The following is an 18,677-nucleotide window of genomic DNA, read 5'->3' as shown; positions in this document are numbered from 1 at the left end:
AAGAGAGAGAGTGAGCGAGCAGGAGTAGGGGAGAGAGAGCATAGGACTGATGTATTAGACTTCAGCTCAGTGTGCAGTCAGGGAATGTTCTCTCTGCTCTGATGTTGTGTTGCGTTGCGTCTCCAGGGAAGATGCCCACCGTCGTCTCTCCGGAGCTGTACAGAGCACGTTTCTGCGAGGCCATGGACAAATACTTCCTGATGGTACCTGACCACTGGACCAGCCTGGGCGTCAACTGCTGAGCAGTGTGTTCATGTGTCCAAGTGTAGAAACGGAAACACACACCTGCTCCCTCACTGACTGTCTATGCACAAGATAGAATCAGTTATCTTTCTGAACTTACCAGAGACCCTGAAGCACACTGGACGTTGTAGGTGTTTGAATATTGTGCCGACTGAAGCCCGACCACAACACAGCACAGTATCATTCCACAGGAGCAGTGCCACTCTGCAGCTGCGGCATTATTAATACAATTTAGATCAGTTTTTATCACTGGTGACATTGTCCAATTATCAGATTATAATTTATCTCCCTCTGGATTCCCGACGTGTTTCACAGAGGGTTTGTTTTATTTTATCAGTGCCATGAACTGTTTCCAGAGGACCTGCTGAAAACATTCAGTCTTGTGGTTATAGTTTGGTAAACAAACTAATTCATGTAATTTAAAGTTTGTAAATGTACAGAGATTATGTAACTATTAAAAGATTATTAACACTGACTTGTTACAGCTGTATTTTGGAGTTTTGTGACTTTGGTCTCTGGGAAACTGTGATGACACTAGATCAATCAATTGTAAGACAACAGACAGATCAGTAACTAAGCATTAACAACATTAATTGTAGTGCCAATAGATGTCATCACAGGTGCCTCATTTTTACCCCTAGTTTATTATTGTTAATAACAAGTGATTTACACAAGCAACAAAGACGAGGTACAAACCTGGTGTATGGCTGGAGAGTGTCTCTCCTACACTTGAATGTTCTCTATTCCACTGTGTGCGTTCCCATGAGCGTGAAAAGATTCAACGCAAAAGACAAACAGACAAACAGCACCAGAAACTTCAAACCGTTTTTTTTAGTTGTACAATTTATATAAAACAAAGGGTAGCTGACAAACAGCCCTCAGCATGTCGTACTGCATCAGGAACTGGTATGAAAATCATCAGACACATGACGATAACGATTGTCAGGACTGGTGAAGCTCATTTTCTGGTAGAATCATAACAATAATAATAATAATAATTAATAATACTGGCAGACAGATTCAGTCTCTCAGCAGGGACAGTAGAGGCAGAAAAGACTGTGCTTGTTAACAACGTGTGCTTATCAATCTAACTGCAGCTAACGGGGGTTTCAATTTAAATTGAAAATAATGTCATTAATATTACACACCCTTTAGTCCGTAACTCAAATAAAAAACATTGTTCGTATTAAACCCTTTAGGATGGAGACATCACTCTGATCAACGTCCTCTTTTTCCCATACAAAGCTTTTACATCAACATTATATACAAAAGCAGTTCAACTTTATATCAGTACCTATGCTAACACTCTCACACACAACCAACTTAAAGGAAAAGGCTGGTAATGTTTCATATTTTTTCTTCTTGTCAAAAAAACCCATGAAAAAAACCAAAACCAACTATTTTATCATCAGGCCAGTAATTAGTGAGCTACACTGTTGCACTGTGCGACATGGTTCTTAAATCAGAAAATACTAGTCAATACTCACTAGAGCACCAGATGTGTATTAATCCACAGCTGGAAATAGTCCCCAATAAATAAACTAAAATTGTGTAGCCGTTTAAAGACTTATGTCTTCATTAGGGAACAAACAGACTTGGGAAGTCTCAGTGTTGTTTTTGGTCTTGTCAGGGGATTTGTTTGACAATAAGACAAATACAGAAAATCATCAGCATTAAAAGGAGAGAAAACAGTGGAGTGAGACAGTATTTACCTTAAAAAAAAAAAAAAAATCTGCATAATGGTCCCTCACACAGAGCCTCATAACCTCTCACATTATGCTCAACATTAAAGAATCAGTTCACCCAGATTACAGAGAAAAGGAATTTGATATCTGGTGGTAGTGAGACACACAGATAGTTTTGGTTTCTATGTCCAGCTTCTGAGATCGAATGGAAAATCTTAAAAAAAGACATTCAAAAAACATCAACATCCAGAACAGTGTCCAGAATACTCTGGATAATCCACAGACCAAACTGAGCACAGATTCTACTGGAGCTACTGAGGGAAAACAAGGAAAAAAATATGGTTTCAGTATTTCTTTCTCATTATTATTAAGTTGTTGATTATTTTCTACAATAATGAATTGGTTAAAAATGGCAAAAAAAAAAAGTCCCCAAAGCCAAAATGATCACATTCAGACTTGTTGTGTTTAGACCAACTTTCCAAACTGTAAAAAATATGTGGTTTTCATATCAGAAGAGACAAAGAAATTCAGCAAATATTCATAATAAAGAAGCTGCAACCAGTGACGTTTTGCTTAAAAACACGATTCTGTCAATCACCTCATTTAAACTCTAATAACACAAAACAGAAAATAAATCAATCAACAAATAAACACCTCATCCACCTCAAAGTGTTCACAGTGAGCTCTGTGGATTATCCTGAATAACTGACACTGGCAAAACAATCTCACTTCAAGGTCCATTGACTAACAGTTCTGGAGCTTTCAGTCGCATCACATGATCCTCTTAAGCAGAGGAAGTTTGCTTGGAAACAGCATTTGACAAAACACGCTCACCCTAAGGTCCATTCAGTAGCTCCTCTACAGCTTTTGATCACTGATCTCTGGAACACTGTTTGTGTTTCCTGCCTCTCGACGGCATCCTGTCAATTAAAAGCAAAAGAGCACCAAGAATAGCAAAACATGCACAACTCAGTGCCACCAGGGTTCATTTAATATCAAACTCAAATTTTGGTGAACTGACGCTTTAACATGATAAGAAAATTAGAATCTACTAACACAGGATATGTCGTAAAAGAAAACTAATCAAAAAGTAATCGACATCAAGGCACTGGACACGTTTGAGACAATGGCACATAGCTGAGGGAAGGAAAGTGGTCAAGGCCCTGTGTTATTTTACATTTAAGTGCTGGCAGTATTTGTACCATCATGTATTAGAGAATAAATACCACAATGAACTGAGGTTCTTTTTTTTTTTCATCGCAGGAATTTGGTCTTTATGGAGAATCTGGGCTTTTGCATGATCAGACATTGAAAGCTGCCAAGGTGGGAAAAAGGTGTCAGTTGGTCACCGTTGGCTACCCTGGTGTACAAAGAGTGCAACCATGCACGACAGGTAGGAATAAACATGGAGTCAAAACAGTGCAGGAGGCCACTCTAGGCCACGGGATAAAAATGCATAAATCTTAGTCATAATCTCATCTTTCAATCACATCTGCAAAAACCCTGCGTTCATCAGTGGGTACATAGCAGTTCCCTCATTTGATCGATGATACACAGGACGGGGCTGCAGGCAAACAGTCAAAAAATGACGTCCTGGGTCCTTTTCTAATCACTTTTGCCTGACCTTGAAGGAAAATGTCATGAGGTCAAGGAAAGATGATTCATCAGGACTTTGAAAGTTATTGCAATTTATCCTGAGGTGGACATTAATATCTGTACAGTTTCACTGTAATCTGTCCAATAGTTTAGATATTTCAGTAAAAGCCAAAAATGTTGCCCAGTCGAGTGGTGCTAGAGGAAAAGGAAGATCACCAAAATCAGTAGGGCTTCATCCTCTGTGGACCATGAATGTTTGTTCACGACAGAGGTGAACCAACTGACAGACGCAAGGAAACGAAGCAAACAAGGGAAAGTGTGATGTACCCAGTGTGATATCCTCTGTCCTGGCCAATATTTAAACTACTAAACATCTTATGATGATGGCTGTATACTTCACATTCCAGCCACAGTTCATCAAAACCAAACAATAAAATCCAAATTTGTGCTTCAGTTGTTAACAGTTAAAAACAAGCTCTACTGTACTGTATGTACCTTCTCATTTATGCGTGGAAGTCAAATATTTGGTACAACAACAAGCCAAAATCATAAAAAGGTTAAAATTACACTTAGCTTTCTTAAGGTCTACTCCATTACTTCATTTTGTACAAACAATTAAAAATGGCTTCTTTTTTTTTTTCTTCTTCTTCTTTTTTTAAGACAAAACCAGTCTCAGAGGCGAGTTGCTTTGCCATGCAGAGACTAAGTACCGAGGTCGGTTTGGATTTAAGCACCCGTGAGTAGAAAGAACGAACCGTGGTGTGAGTTAACTCAAGCATGCAGATCCAGACCAGAGCCGGTCCAGATCGAACTCTTCAGCCACAGTTTTCATAGAGCAACTTGTTCGGCTGCAGGAGTCAGTCCGGGGCAGTGCAGCTGCTCCCATCAGTTATTTTTTTCTTTTTTTACTTTTATTTATTTATTTTAATTTTTTTTGTTGGGGGGGGGGAGGTGGCCCGGTGTGGGTGTGACAGGAGGGCAGTTCTGTACGTGTTCCCCACATGAAGAGCAGAAGATACACACACTGCAGTGTGGAGCTCTAAATGGTCAATATTAAATCAATGAAACAAAAAATAACCACATGAATAAACTGTGTAAAAGATACAGTGGTGGAATGTAACTGTAAGTATTTATTCAAGTACAAATTTGAGGTACTTATACTTTCCTCAGAGGGAAATACTGTGCTTTTTACTCCATTATGTTTATCTGACAGATTCAGTTACTTTATTTTAATCTTTTTTTTTTTTTTTAATAATTTTGAGTTTTGACTGTTGCTTGGACAACATAAACAGTGGCTCAATGAGTTGTTGTGATTCTCAGTGTTTCCGTAATTTGAACACAAACCAAATAATCAATCAAACAATTGATCAAGAAAATTATCAGAAGATTAATCCATGCAGGGAAGAGAAATTAGAAACAAATATTTCTACCTTAACCAACAACTATAATAGTAACTATAATTAATAATTAGTAATAATTAATGATATAATAATAGTATAAGAGTCACGGGGGCTATTTTTCTGCATTGAGTACTTTTAATACTTGAGGTACATATTCCTGACCGTACTTAGATAGTTGAGTGACGTTTGTTTTCCTGCAGATTTGGACACTGGGAGGTTTAAAATCCATCAGTTCTTACTCACTGTGGGTTTTTATCTGTTAATAACCAGCACTTCATTTCCTCTAAAAACACTGGCAGCACATCTATACTTTGTAACACCAGGTCGGATACATCAGAACTTTCAGAAAAATGTGACTTTCTCCGTCATAACTTCGACTTGGATATTGACATGAATGTTGTTAACCAGTACAGTAACTCTGATAGAATGTGAACGCAGCATTAGTACACATACATGTTCATCTAAACATATGACGTCAGTCACAATGTTCTACTGAGGAAGACTCTGATCCAAGACTGAATTTTTATTTAATTTTTCTTACTTCTGGAACAAAATATTTTATACTAACGAGTATCTTCAGAAATTATTTTACAAATGATTGTTTAATTTATATATTTATTATTATCTATTTATATTAGATTTATTCATGTGATTATTTATTTATTTAATATTGAACACTTTGCTCCATATCCACGAACATCCACTCTGTGTCACGACCAAATCTCTACACTTCTACCAGAAGAGTGCACTTCACAGAGTAAAAACACTGTATCGTTCCAGGTAGGGGGTTAGTGGGTGGGGGGAGAATAAAAAGTTCAGGTGCACAGTTCGAGGTAGGAGGGCAGAGAGTCGGTTCGGAGGGGTCAGAAGGTTTCCGAGTCCTCCGAGTCGTTCTCGGTGGTTCCCTCACTGGAGGGTCCGGAGGGGTTCCTGGGGCTGCGTGGCCCCCGAAGGCCGGTAACCGGACCTTTACCCCCCTGGTGGGGAAGCTGCCTCAGCAGGGAGCCTGGGGAGGGAGCCCCGGAGCTGCAAGGGGAGCAGAAAGGCATCATGGTAGCCAGAATGAGAGCCAGACAGTCAGCAACCTCTCTGCTAGGAGCACAAGCCAGAGCAGGGGTCAGACCTGAGGTAAAGAGACAGAGAGAAAGAGAGAAAGAAAGAGAGAAAAGAGGGGGAGGGAGAGGGACAAAAGGAAGAAAGGAGGAGGAGAAGGAGGGCGAGACGTGGACGTGGAGGAAGCGGGGAAGGCGAAGCAGAGACAGGAACAGGAGACAGAGGGAGGGACGGAGCAGCATTCCATTAGTGTTCAGCCAGCTGACATCGGGGGGGCGGGGCAGGTTGGGGTGGGGTGGGGGTGGGGGTACAGAGCTCACAGGGACAACACTGCTGACGACTACCACTACTGAACAAACACATTCAATTAAAGTCCAACTGAAATCACATTTCATTTCTGCTGTTTAAAATGATGTCAGTGTGTATTTTAAGTTTGTAAGTTCGATAAGAAGGAGGCGTGCTCAGGAAGGCTGTGTATTAGCTGCTGTTTGCCTCAGTGGAGGTAAGAATGTTTGTTGGTGCACTGTTTGTACACACTGCTATGTTTCTTCAATTGCACATGGTATCTGTAAAGATGGCGGACAGCTGTCTGCTCTGCCCTTCGACACAATGCTGACATCACTGGTTTATGCCACATTTGATTGACTGTACTGTCAACCATCTACATAAATGGAAAGATATTCTGTTGAATTAATGCATGCAAATCAGTTTGAGACTTCTTTCTCAGAGAACACAGGACAGTGATTTACAGAGAAGGCGTGTACTGAAGGAGACAAAAGAAATATGCAATTTAATTTCAGTTGGACTTAAAATGTCTAATGACACAAGACAAACAAACAAGCAGCGTGGATACAGTTTAAATCAAGAGTTCCCACAGTCGTCCTGACGTAAAGCTGAAACGCAGGTTTTGAAAACAGATCATTTAGCCTGAATTAAAGGTCTGTCAGTCTGTTCATGAGTACAACCATGCAGGTGAGAAAGGTTAGGTATATACCCTCTGCACTACTAACATAACACACTCAGATCGCTGAATGAACTGTAAGGAGGTAAATTGCATTGTGGGTAATGTAGGCACCAAGTTTTGTCAAGGAAGACTTTAAAATGAATATATCTGATTGTGCAGCATCTATTTAGGATTTTTTAAATAAATGGTTTTATGAGTCTGGCAATGTTAAGAGGCGTTCAGTGCTGAATTTGGGAGTGCTGTTTTAAAACACACGGGTTATTTTTGATCATTAGATAACCAGTGGAAACCCCTTTTTAAAGACAGATTCACACGCAGCCCACACAGAAAATCGCACCACTACAATTCATTAGTCAAGCTGAGTCCATGCTGGAACAGAGGAGAACATTCATGCTGACCAATGACAGTGGCATGCAGCTAGAGCCTAATACAGTGAGCGCCTGGATCAGACCAGTCCAGGTTGATCCTACCGTTCTCATCCACCGTCTGAACGTTGGCTCCTCGCGACAGCAGCTCCTGGACCGCCTGCTTCAGACCGCTACGAGCCGCCAGGTGGAGAGGACTGAGGGACAAGGAACATTTCTAATCTATTTATATGTACATTCTCTATCGTATCATTTATAATGCATCAAATTACAGTGAAATTAAACTATTCTTTGTGCTAGGGCACAGAGGATTTAGATACTCACGTTTGCAGCGCTGCATTTGTGGCGTTTATGAGCGCAGTGTCAGACAGTTTCTCCAGGATCAACAACACACAGTCTTCTTTTCCCTGTAAGAAGAAGTCAGGTCATAACACGGCTCTAAAGTGTCGAACCAAAGTCAAGAGTATCCGCTAATATTTCTAAGGTTTTGCGGGAGTCAAGGCTCAAAAAGTAGAATGTGAATATTCACTAAAGCATCATAACAGATCAATAACAAAGGCAAATGTTTAGTGAAGTCTGTATGGTCTCATTTTCCACGTAAGAAAGAATGGAATTTTGCTTGGATCGCTTTCACAACAGGCAAAGAGAGTTTACAATCACGTGCAAGTGTTTATTTTTTTATTGATTTGCTGACTGACAGTGACAACAACCAATCGGTTCATATGCAAGCCTCACTGACTGTACGTACATACAAATACTGGTATGTGATCTTTGAAGCAACAGTAGCAGAAGATACATTTACCCCAGGGGACAATAGAGTATATCGAATCGTATCGTATCATGTATCGTATAGTATCGTATCGTATCGTATCGTATTGTATAGTATCGTATCGTGAACAGTGGCTGGTGGAACGCTGTAAACAAGACCTCAGTTGAACACTTGTGATTAGGACAAACAACACATAACAGCCTCCTTGTGGACACTTACATTACTGCAAGATAGATGCAGGGCAGTATTTCCATCTTTGTCCGTCAAACCGATGTTGGCGCCAGCGCTGGTCAACAGCACCTCTGGAGCACAAGACAGAATGTATATATAAAATTTTAACTGCACAAAACCAGATGTTAACAAAAACACACTGGGGTCATGAGGCCATCAGCCAAGACAAAGATGTCTGTACCGAGAACCCCGACTCTGCCCTTCTCAGCTGCCATCATCAGCGCCGTGCGACCTGATTGGTCTACGGAGTCGACAGGTGCGTCATGTGAAAGGAGCAGCTGGACACAGTCAACGTGGCCTGCAAATGCCGCAGCGTGAAGAGGAGTCCTGCAGGAGAGAGGGGGTAGCAAGAACAGAGGATAAAGAGCAGAACGGTAATGGCTCTGTGGCGTCAACACACCTGCACACACACACAAATGCATCACCTCACCTGTCCTTTGCGTCCTTGCAGCCAGCAATGTCGGATCCCATTGCCTCCAGCAGCAGAGATGCACAGGGTTCATGATCATTCACCCTGTTAGTTTAAACACAAACAGTATTTGACTGAATGGTATCTGATGTTGAAAAAGACAGGCGTTAATGGAGTTGCTACAATAATTAGGTGACCATCCTACTATATAAAACTGATAAAATATTCATGGTGGCATCATGTGTTTTAACAGTTTGCATTGATCGTGCTGCACAGTGAAAATCCGAATAATAAACCAAAATATGATTTTTATTATATAAATATATAAATGATATCAAATGTCAAAAATGAATAAACATTAATATAGCATAATGAGCAACTCTTTATCAAACCCCAATCCTAGTTTACATTTAAAATTAAATCTACTGCTTTCAGAAATGTGGATATTTTCCTGTGAAAATCAGTAAAACAATGAAAATAAATACACTTAATACATGTGTGACTTACACAGCACAGTGCAGAGGAGTGAAGGGGTTCCCATCAATGCAGCGACAACCCCTCTGCTCCAACAGGACCTCAACACACCCCTCCTGACCTAGAGACACAAAAATACACACATATAGCAACGTACAGAATCACCACGTTATTTAGCTGAAGTCTTTATGCTGTTTATCTGTAGCTTTAATCTCGCACAATAATAAAACTAAAAACCATCACATGCAGTTTGATCTGTGAGTGTGTGAGGTAACTCAGACACTGACCGTAGTAACAGGCCCAGTGCAGCGGTGTGTATCCACTATGGTCTCTCAGCGGTGGCAGGGATGGCGGCTCGGAGCAGGCGATGCTCAGCAGCTCACTAAGCCAGGAGGCGTGACCTCGGGCCGCGGCCAGGTGGATGGCTGTACGACCCCGAGAGTCACCGAGCAAAACCGAGGCTTCCTGCTCCAACAGACATTGGATACACTCCTCCTGACCGCACAGCAGCTGGGGAGAGAAGAGGGATTTGCACATGTTTTAGCTTACTGACTGCAAGCTGTGTCTATGTTAACATTATAATCAGATCACACACAACGACCCCCCATCACATAACATAGACTGAGCAATATGCCTCACTCTGTGCACTTTAATTATTTAACTATTTAACTGTACAACCGTCCTGTGCAATACAACACACCTATGCAATACATTCACATTCATGCCTTCTTATACCTCATTGTATATAGAGTTGCACTGTCTTTTATCTTTTTTATATATTTTGTTTCTGCATATTTTGTATGTTTGTACTGAAAAAGGAGAAGCTCTCCGATCTGTTGTACTTTCAGTGTAATGACAATAAAGGGCGTTCATTCATTCATTCATTCATTCACCCCACGGTTTAACGCTCACCCCGAGGTGCAGTGCAGTGAGGCCGTGGTTATCGGCCACGTTGACATTGGCTTCCCTCTCCAGCAGCAGCGACACGGCATCGACATGACCTCCTGCCACCGCCAACATCAGAGGTGTCCTGCAGGAGTGAGGACAGGGAAGTTACTGTATTTGAGAGAGACACAGCCAGAGGCGTAAACGGAAAGGAACGGATCACAAGTGGGAGAAAAACTCACTGTCCCTGAGAGTCAGCAGCATCAACAAGGTCTGCACCGTCTGATTCATCCAGCAGGAGGCGCACACATGTCGTATGACCGTTCATCACTGAAAAGGGAGCAAAGAGAGAGGGTGTGACAGAGAGCGAGAACAGGAAGTGAAGAGTGACAAAAATGTCGATTAACAGATGACACATCAGCTCAGTGAGATTAGATTGGGATGATTCTTGTCTCACCACTGCAGATAATAACCAGCTCTTATGCACTGTGCATGTGCAGAGATCAATTATGTGAGCAAGCAGGTTGTGAACTAGATCCAAATAAGAGCAGCAGTGTAGACACTGATTCGGCGAGAGACTGAAATCATCTGTTTTTGTACCTGACCTGTTCTTTATTAAATACCACGCAGGCTTCTTACACTTGCATCGCACCCATTTAAGAATGAAACTACAAAACCAGCGAGGTGTTGTTGTGGTTTGGCTCCAGTTTTTAAGTTTTGACACCAGATGTGACTGTGGCTGCTTAAAAGCCCTAAAGCATTTGTAAGGCATCATCCCCCCATCACTACTACAATCCACAAAGAGCTACATAAATACAAAAGTTGTGCCTGGAAAAGTAAGCAGTTTAAAGTGTTTACTAGATTTTTTTTTTTAATTATTATTATTATTTTAATTTTTAGTGGCGGTAAAATGCTTGATTAATTATGTTCAGGTTGGGGGATAAGAAGGAATCCAATGGGCAAAAATATGTGGACACCCAAATATTGTACCAATGTGATTGTTGATTGACTGGCTGCTGGGATTTGTTCGCATTCTAACTTCTGGCCCAGTGATCCAAGTCGTTCCACACCAAACTGGGAAAAGCTGGGCTTGGCTTTGTGCGCAGATAGTGTCAGTTCCCAAACTAAGAGGTCTGACTCAAACCATGAAAAACACCCCCAGTCTGTAAGTACTTTTGCATATATCCAGCAACAGTGACAGAGAAACAGAAACAAAAACACAGCAAACATGATCAAAATCATTCAAGCATCATGAGATTGAACTTGAACCCACCTGCCAGGTGTACAGGGGTGCGCCCGTGTTGCGTGTCGGTGCTGCGCGGCGACGCCCCCTGGCTGAGGAGGGTGTGAACACAGTCAGTGTGGCCGCGAAGGGCAGCCAGGGCCAGGGGCGTCCTCCCCGCCTCGTCCCCCTGGTCCACCTCCCTCTCCCCCTGCAGCAGAACCTCCAGGGCCTGAGCGTGGCCATGGTACGCCTGCAGAAAGGCATTTATTTGTATGTCTTTGTGTATGAAATGTGCTAAACAAATAAACTTGCTTTGCCTTCTTTTGTTAAAAAAATGATTAAGTATTGTTTTGGTATTGCGAGACTTACCGCGAGGTGCAGCGGGCTTCTGGCATTTGGAGATTCAGGGTCATCTTGGTGACTGTCATCTCTGTCCAGCAGCTGCAGGTCACAACAAAACACACTGATATGTTTTTAAAATCTAAAACAAATGCAAAGCCTGAATCTGCAACCTTTCTCCCACAAGACAGACAAGACAAGAGATGCAGAGATCTGGGCCTCGTTTTCCAATAGATCTTAAAAGTTAAGAGGGTTTCCATGACACAACATTATGGACAGGATTCCTAAAGATTCCATTAAAGAGTAAAATCATTTCTAACCACAAACATTGCATTTGTTTCTACCAGACTCCACTGACAAAAACTGTAATTTTACAGAGCAGAACACAGGAGCTCCTGGAATACCACTGCCTTGATCAGTTAGTTTGTTTGTGTTTGTGACTTAAAAATCAACTATAATGATAAAATCTTAAATAAAACACGTAGCTTTAGTTTGCCCTGCAGGCTCTGGAGCTTGTTAAGATGCGTAAACTTTAAACTCCTACAAGTGTGTAGGACTCTCATTAAACCTACAATCATTTCTAAGAATCCTGGAGTAATGATGCTTTTGGGAAATACCTCTTCAGCTTGAGAAGGTTTGTCAGATGGATTTTACTCTCATTTCAGCCTGAAGATGATTTTGGGAAACAAGGCCCTGGAATATCATTGTGTGATGATGTGCAGTGGAAAACCACATGATTCCGCGAAAACAACAGTATGATGGTAGGATAACGCCCTTAGGTATACATACTATTACTACATACACTGACTATCGTATGCAATGTTTTCTCTAATTTCTCTTCTACCACGTCGAGCGTCTGCTGAGGTTTCTGCTTTAAGTTTTCCTTCACGTGTGCTCTCATGGGATCTTCCGAAATGAAGATAAAATCTGACCCTATGTGTCCAGACCAGGTGACCTGACTGTGTCCGTAAGCGGCAGCGTAGTGGACGGGACTGTAGCCCTGTTTGTCTTTCAGCGAGGCGGTCGCTCCACTCTGAAGCAGAAACTCTAAGCATCTGCAACACAAACACAACATGTCAGTTATCATTTTAGATGGCAGCTCACACCACAGAGATGACATGTAGACAACATTATGAATTCAAGGTGTCACTGTAGTAAATATGATTCTATGAGTCACCCAGTCACCCATTAGACAGTTTGTGTCTATCGGTGTGTGTTTTATAATGTTTGTCTGGTTTTTGATCATCTCCAGGCTGTTCATTGTGTCTACTCAGTCAGAAATAATCACAGCACATGACAAAGAACAGAATATTATGTCTGTCTAATTGTCCTCAAATCCCATGAAAAGACCAAAACCAACAATGCTCTCCGACTTCCCTCTCTCCCTGTAGAGCTCAGCCTCAGAGAAATTAATCTTCCAGTGCTCAGTGGTGTAAACTGTTAAAAATCTAAAGAAGCTTCGAGGTTGTCGGTTCAGATAATTCTGAGTAAACTTCATCGAGTCCCTTTTTGTGTGTTTTATACAAACTCAAATAAAGATATGACAAAAACAACTTTGGTCAAAATGCCAAATATCTCTTTATCTCTTCATGTTTGTTTCAGTGTTGACTCACAGTGCTGCCTCTTTCTCTCTCTCTGCCTGAACTCCTTCACTCTCCGGCTCCAGAGCAACACGACGCCTGCGGGGTGGGAGTAGGGAAAGAAGGAGGGAGGAAGGGTGAGATAAAAGAGGATAAAAGCATTAACACTCAAAGCAGCAGTGCTGGTACTGACTAATGCCAACAAATAAGTGGGTAACTACAGGATGCAGGCCTGTGCGCCCGCTGCATCTTCAGCTGCTGAGATGTTGATTCCTGAGGCCGTGCAGGAGTACCGCCACCTCAGTGTCACCTCCAGTTACCATGGAAACAGTGAGGTGTGGACCATTCTATATGTGTAACAGGAGACAGCTACCTGGGGATTTCAGAGCGAGGAGGAGCAGATTTTCGCTTTCTATCCTTCGTCAGATTGTTGAGATACTTGCACTTGGGTATTTCCTCACTTTTTCCTCCACCCACAGCTGTACTGCAGCTATTTACTTTTACTTCTCAGATTACAATTGAACATGAAAAAAGCTTGTAAAATAAAACACATTATTAAAGAATAAAACGGTGGTTTCCAACATTTTTGGCTTGTGACTCCTTTTTCACATTTCACCTGTCTAAGAGTTGTCCCATTTAAAATGCTAGAGGCTCAAAGAGGTAACATTATCCAATATTTCACCAAAAGTCAAGAAACACACAATACAAGATTTACCTTATGACCCTTCATTATCACATTGATTTCATGTTGGTATTTGACACTAAAAATCTCAGTTATAGTCGGTAAAAGATCTAAATACTTCTTCCATTATTGTGCGTCTCGCTCTCCCTCACCTCCTATCCAGGTCTGAGGCAGCAGCGTAATGCAGGGCAGAGCGCCCCCACTGGTCAGTGGCGTTGATGGCAGTACCACAAGCCACCAGTGTCTCCAGACACTGATAGTGACGGCTGGCTGCAGCGTAGTGGAGGGGAGTCCTGGGGAATAACAGAGAGACAGGGCGAGGGAGAGAAAGTCAGGCAAACAGATCACCAGGAAAACACACATATACACAGTCAGACGTACAGGTCTCACTTCTGTTGTGTCTTCTTTTACCTGCCACAGTTGTCTCTCCTGTTGTGGTCTCCTCCGCTGCTCAGGAGCAACTTCACACATTCCACATTACTGCACACAGAGACCATTAAGACCATTCAGACTGTATAAAAGTACATATGTAAGGATATGACTACTGAATTTGATCATTAAAAACACAAAGGAAATCAATAAGCTGTCCTTGTTGTTCCCTGGTGTTTTGATAAAAATGTTTCTTATTTAGTTTCAGCTGATGTCATTTTGGATTTCAGTATTTTAGTGTTTAGTATGTGTGTTGTATGTCTTTTAACACCATAGGAACATGAGGGAAGTAAATGTTACAATGAATTATGTTCCTCTTTTTATGACTAAGTTCTGATTTTCATAGTTTTAGCCATTGCTCCTATTGGTAATTATGATATAAAGTTTTAACTCTTGGCTGAGAGGTATCATGATCAGCGCTTTGACTTTTGATTTTACCACTAAATAAAGTCGTTTCAGTGATCGATGATGTGGATGAACTGCTGGCTTGTTTACTACCTGTCAAATCGTCTGACTGCCTGTGTTAAGGTGTGGATCTAAAAACAGTAGCCAAAACTATGAACAAAGGAGCCAAGCTCTAATAAACCAGAATAATCCTGTAAGGTGATTTTTTTCCTCAGATTTTAACTTGAACATCTCACACTATGCAGAACTAAATGTCAGTTTTCTATGTCCAGATTCCAGCTGTCTTCACACTGATCCAGTCTAAGGAGGGTTAAAATTATATAAGAAGAACCAGAGTTATAGGCAGGTGTAAATGTGAGAGTGAATAGTTGTTTGTCTCTATATGATGACTGGTGATCGGTCCACGGTGTACCCCACCTCTTAGCTCCAGCCCCTCTCTGACTCTTATGGATAAGCAGTATAGATAATGGATGGATGTTTGGAAAAAGTAACAGTGCATTATTTTAGTCTGTTTGCTGCAGAGGTTGTGTTTACTTCTTTTCACTTCAAACATAAGCAGGAATCTGTAATTCACATGAGTGCCCAAACTTTTACAACATACAGCCACTCTATGTGTTCCATAATGAATGGTGGTTCTCACCCTCCAGCAGCAGCAGCGTGCAGGCAGGTCCTCCCCAGACTGTCAGGGGTGTCTATCTGGAAGCCTGCAGACAGGACCGAGTCGTTACACATGCTAAACCTCCGACCTGACGAGGGCAGCGCAGGACAGACGAAGGGAGGCCAGACAACACAGAGGAGCAGCAGCCGCCACAGAGAGGAAGAGACAGACAGGAAGAAGAGGAAGTGGAGAGAAAGACAGCTGTTAGTGCGACAGGTGGGGGTTGAGGGTGGAGGACCAGAGAAGGTTAGGTGATGCAGGTGCATGATGCTGGATATGCATAGGATATGTACAGGAAAACACATAAACAGGTGTAAACTACGTGTTACAGACAGAGAGACACATCATCATAAGGCCACAGAGACATTCAGACAGTCTGAGAATAGCGCAGGAAGCAGCTTAGTCTGAACACAGATTAAGACAATGTTGTGAACCAGTGGTGACCCATCCCCTTCTCAGCACAGGAACCTTTCCTGGAAATCCTTGAAAATGTTTAGGAATTTACCTGCAAGAAGTACGAGTGTGCCAAACCATGCTGTTCATCATCGTACCAGTATCATTTTTAATGTGCTAAAAATAAGTCACATCTTCGTAGTAACGGCTTTGAAACTTTTTTTTACTTAGCGATGGAGTCATATGAATAGCAGCAAATCAGAAATCCCCCGGGGAGCCACAGATGGGGCCTTGACACGGCTTAAAAGACACAGGCCCCTTTTAAACAGAGATCCCACAATATTGCCGTTAAGAAGAGCCCTCATTATGCTTGCTTTGCTTATGTATGCTATGCTACGCTTTGACTGTGGGTTACAGGAAGTGCAATGTTTCCATGGAGTCAGTGAGTTAGCTCTGCGCTCCAACTTGAGCCCCGTTATTTCAGTATATACTGCATTTGTTTAAATTTTGGTGCAAATCAGCACTGATTTGATACTGAAGAAAACTTGATGATTCTCAGACAAACATCCTTTTTTCCTGTGACTTTCACACAGATTTATGGGCATTTATTCCTGAAGGACAGACCTACAAACAGTAGGTAACTGTGGCTGTTGTATTAATGATGGAAAATACCAAAATATGTGCTCTGGGATGGGATTAAAAGCTGTCTGAATGGGGGGGATGTACATACCCATTCTGGTGGCATCTAGCTTTTGTTCCTACAAGAGTGTACACTGTTTTTGTACGTCTCTTTGGATGAAAGAGTCTACTAAATTAATGTATTGTAACATCACAGTCACACAAGAGTAAATTGCAAAAGAGGAACATGACGGCTGTGCTGTTGCCCAGCTCTGGGGCTTTTCAATCCTTTATCGTTACAATTTGCCTAATCTTCACGGCTCTTCAGATGCAGTGTAAAAAGGGACTTTTAGCTCCTGATTTAACAAGAAATACAAAAGCCCAGGCCACTACTGCTCACAAACAGTCCTGACCAGACGCAACACTGCAGCTGCACAGGGCTCAAGCACATGTAAATGACTTCTTTGTTGTTTGCTACAGCAACTCAGCAGAGCCACATGAGAAGCCCAGTTTCATTCTGCTCCATGCCTCCAGACATAAGTGTCAGGGCCTTGTTAAATCATCAAAAGGGATCTGGAGCCAGAAAGGATTGTTGTCTTTTCCCCACTTCTATTTCACATTTCTTTAATACACTAATCTTTCCTCTTCTGTATTGGAAAACCTGACAACATGCATGGGTTGAGTGAAAATACAAATTATTTAATTGCCAAAAGCAAGAAGGAAACTTTTCAGATATAAAGAAGACATTAACTACCAATGCTGATGCTCTAAGAGGAGGATTCAACAGAATACACTCTTGTCCAGAGGGAGAGTGGTCCCATCAGCGAGTAATTAGACTCAGTGAGGCCTTGTCTGTTTCTGGAACATTGTGACTTGAATTTGGCCCAAGTTGAATACGTGTGCTTGTGGAGGAATTCACCACTGGGAGCAAGAAAAACAACCACGCTCAAACCTCCCAGAAAATTACATTTTGAAGGTGATGTTAAGGCAAAACAGACCCTGGATCAGCAAATATCCGCCGCAATATCCACATAGTGGAAATGATTTAGAGACAAAAGTGAAAAACAGCAGTTTTGATTTGATTTACTCGCTAAAACTTTTGCTAATGGCTCCTCTTACTTCTAGATTTTTCAGGCGAAATGTTAGCATTCCCATCATCTGATGATCCACATAGGCAGATCATAGAAATTATTACCATCAAATGTTTAATTCTGGAGGGGAAAAGCAAGCAACAAGAAAATGGGTAAAAACTGCTTTCGCTACATCAAGCTAGCTGGTGAGAAGTTTAACATTTCATAAAACGGATCACTAAACTATTACAGCAACCTTTATTAATAAAACAAAATCTTTTTTTTTTCTTCTTTGTGTGCTACCTGAGGACAGGAGTTTCCGGCAGCAGTCAGAGTGAGCATTCAAAGCAGCCAGGTGGAGAGGGAACATGCCATGGACTCCTCGCCTGTGGAGACAGAAAGAATAGTTCTTTGCTAAATACTCTTTCATGGTACTATTTAACACAAACCTCTCAACAGGTGAAACAACAAACCTTGTGCAGTCTGCCCCGCTGGTGATGAGCGTGTTGATGAGGAGTTCATGACCATAGCGGGCAGCGATGTGGAGAGGGGTGTTACCATCCTTGTCCACGCTGTCGATCTCCCCACCTGAAATAAAATGTTAATTTCAAAGGGAGAATATGCAACAAGTGTGACTCAAAGAGATCCAGCATAACGAGGTCTCACCGTTCTGGATGAGGGTCTGAGAGCGAGTGAAGCGTCCATGAACTGCCGTCATGTGAAGAGGACTCTTCCCATCCCGACTCTGGAGGAAGAGGAGGAGAAATCAAACAGATTTCAGGTTTTAGGTGAAAAAAAAACCCTTAGTTTAGAATTATGAGAAACACGAGAAATAACCCTTGGGGGAGAAAGATGTTGTCAGTCATCTCAGTTATTTCTTTACATACTATTTTCATTAACTCTAAACGGGGGCAAGAAGGTTCTGGGTTTGAACCCCTGTTCAGCCGAGGCTTTTCTGTGTTGAGTTTACATGTTCTCTCTGTGCCTGTGTGGGTTCTCTCCACAGTCCAAAGACAGGGAGGTTAACTGGTGACTCTAAATTGCCAGTAGGTATGAGTGTGGATGGTTGTTTGTCTCTATATGTCAGCCCTGTGATGGACTGGTGACCTGTCCAAGGTTTTCCCCTGCCTCTCACCCTGTGTCAGCTGGGACTGGCTCCAGACCCCACCCTCTCTGAGAGTTCTTGTCATAGAACTCTCAGTCT

The 18,677-nt window shown here is 41.9% G+C and overlaps 2 protein-coding genes across 7 annotated transcripts in view; one reads left to right on the top strand and one right to left on the bottom strand.

The window, feature by feature from the left end:
* Positions 1-718, top strand: part of pikfyve (phosphoinositide kinase, FYVE finger containing) — a 29,916-nt gene extending 29,198 nt beyond the window's left edge. For all 6 annotated transcript variants that reach the window (XM_051077751.1, XM_051077737.1, XM_051077657.1 and 3 more), the window contains one exon: positions 127-718. In XM_051077751.1, the coding sequence (XP_050933708.1) occupies positions 127-242 (116 nt within the window). In that variant the 3' untranslated portion in view covers positions 243-718. The remainder of the gene's footprint in view (positions 1-126) is intronic.
* Positions 719-1,059: 341 nt separating this feature from the next.
* ankrd44 (ankyrin repeat domain 44) overlaps positions 1,060-18,677 on the bottom strand; it is a 33,982-nt gene continuing 16,364 nt past the window's right edge. Inside the window, exons 9-28 of the mRNA XM_018704310.2 lie at positions 18,140-18,218; positions 17,947-18,061; positions 17,777-17,859; positions 15,375-15,480; positions 14,312-14,380; positions 14,053-14,193; positions 13,252-13,317; positions 12,595-12,693; positions 11,669-11,756; positions 11,348-11,549; positions 10,317-10,404; positions 10,102-10,219; positions 9,477-9,699; positions 9,223-9,310; positions 8,737-8,820; positions 8,488-8,633; positions 8,295-8,377; positions 7,631-7,713; positions 7,412-7,503; positions 1,060-6,047 (exon numbers count right to left, since the gene is read on the bottom strand). Coding sequence (XP_018559826.1) covers positions 5,788-6,047; positions 7,412-7,503; positions 7,631-7,713; positions 8,295-8,377; positions 8,488-8,633; positions 8,737-8,820; positions 9,223-9,310; positions 9,477-9,699; positions 10,102-10,219; positions 10,317-10,404; positions 11,348-11,549; positions 11,669-11,756; positions 12,595-12,693; positions 13,252-13,317; positions 14,053-14,193; positions 14,312-14,380; positions 15,375-15,480; positions 17,777-17,859; positions 17,947-18,061; positions 18,140-18,218 — 2,313 coding nt within the window. The 3' untranslated portion in view covers positions 1,060-5,787. The remainder of the gene's footprint in view (positions 6,048-7,411; positions 7,504-7,630; positions 7,714-8,294; positions 8,378-8,487; positions 8,634-8,736; positions 8,821-9,222; positions 9,311-9,476; positions 9,700-10,101; positions 10,220-10,316; positions 10,405-11,347; positions 11,550-11,668; positions 11,757-12,594; positions 12,694-13,251; positions 13,318-14,052; positions 14,194-14,311; positions 14,381-15,374; positions 15,481-17,776; positions 17,860-17,946; positions 18,062-18,139; positions 18,219-18,677) is intronic.

The sequence above is a fragment of the Lates calcarifer genome, linkage group LG1 (genome assembly GCF_001640805.2).
Source record: "Lates calcarifer isolate ASB-BC8 linkage group LG1, TLL_Latcal_v3, whole genome shotgun sequence".
NCBI classification, from domain to species: domain Eukaryota; kingdom Metazoa; phylum Chordata; class Actinopteri; family Centropomidae; genus Lates; species Lates calcarifer.
This window is presented reverse-complemented; position numbering and strand designations above follow the sequence as displayed.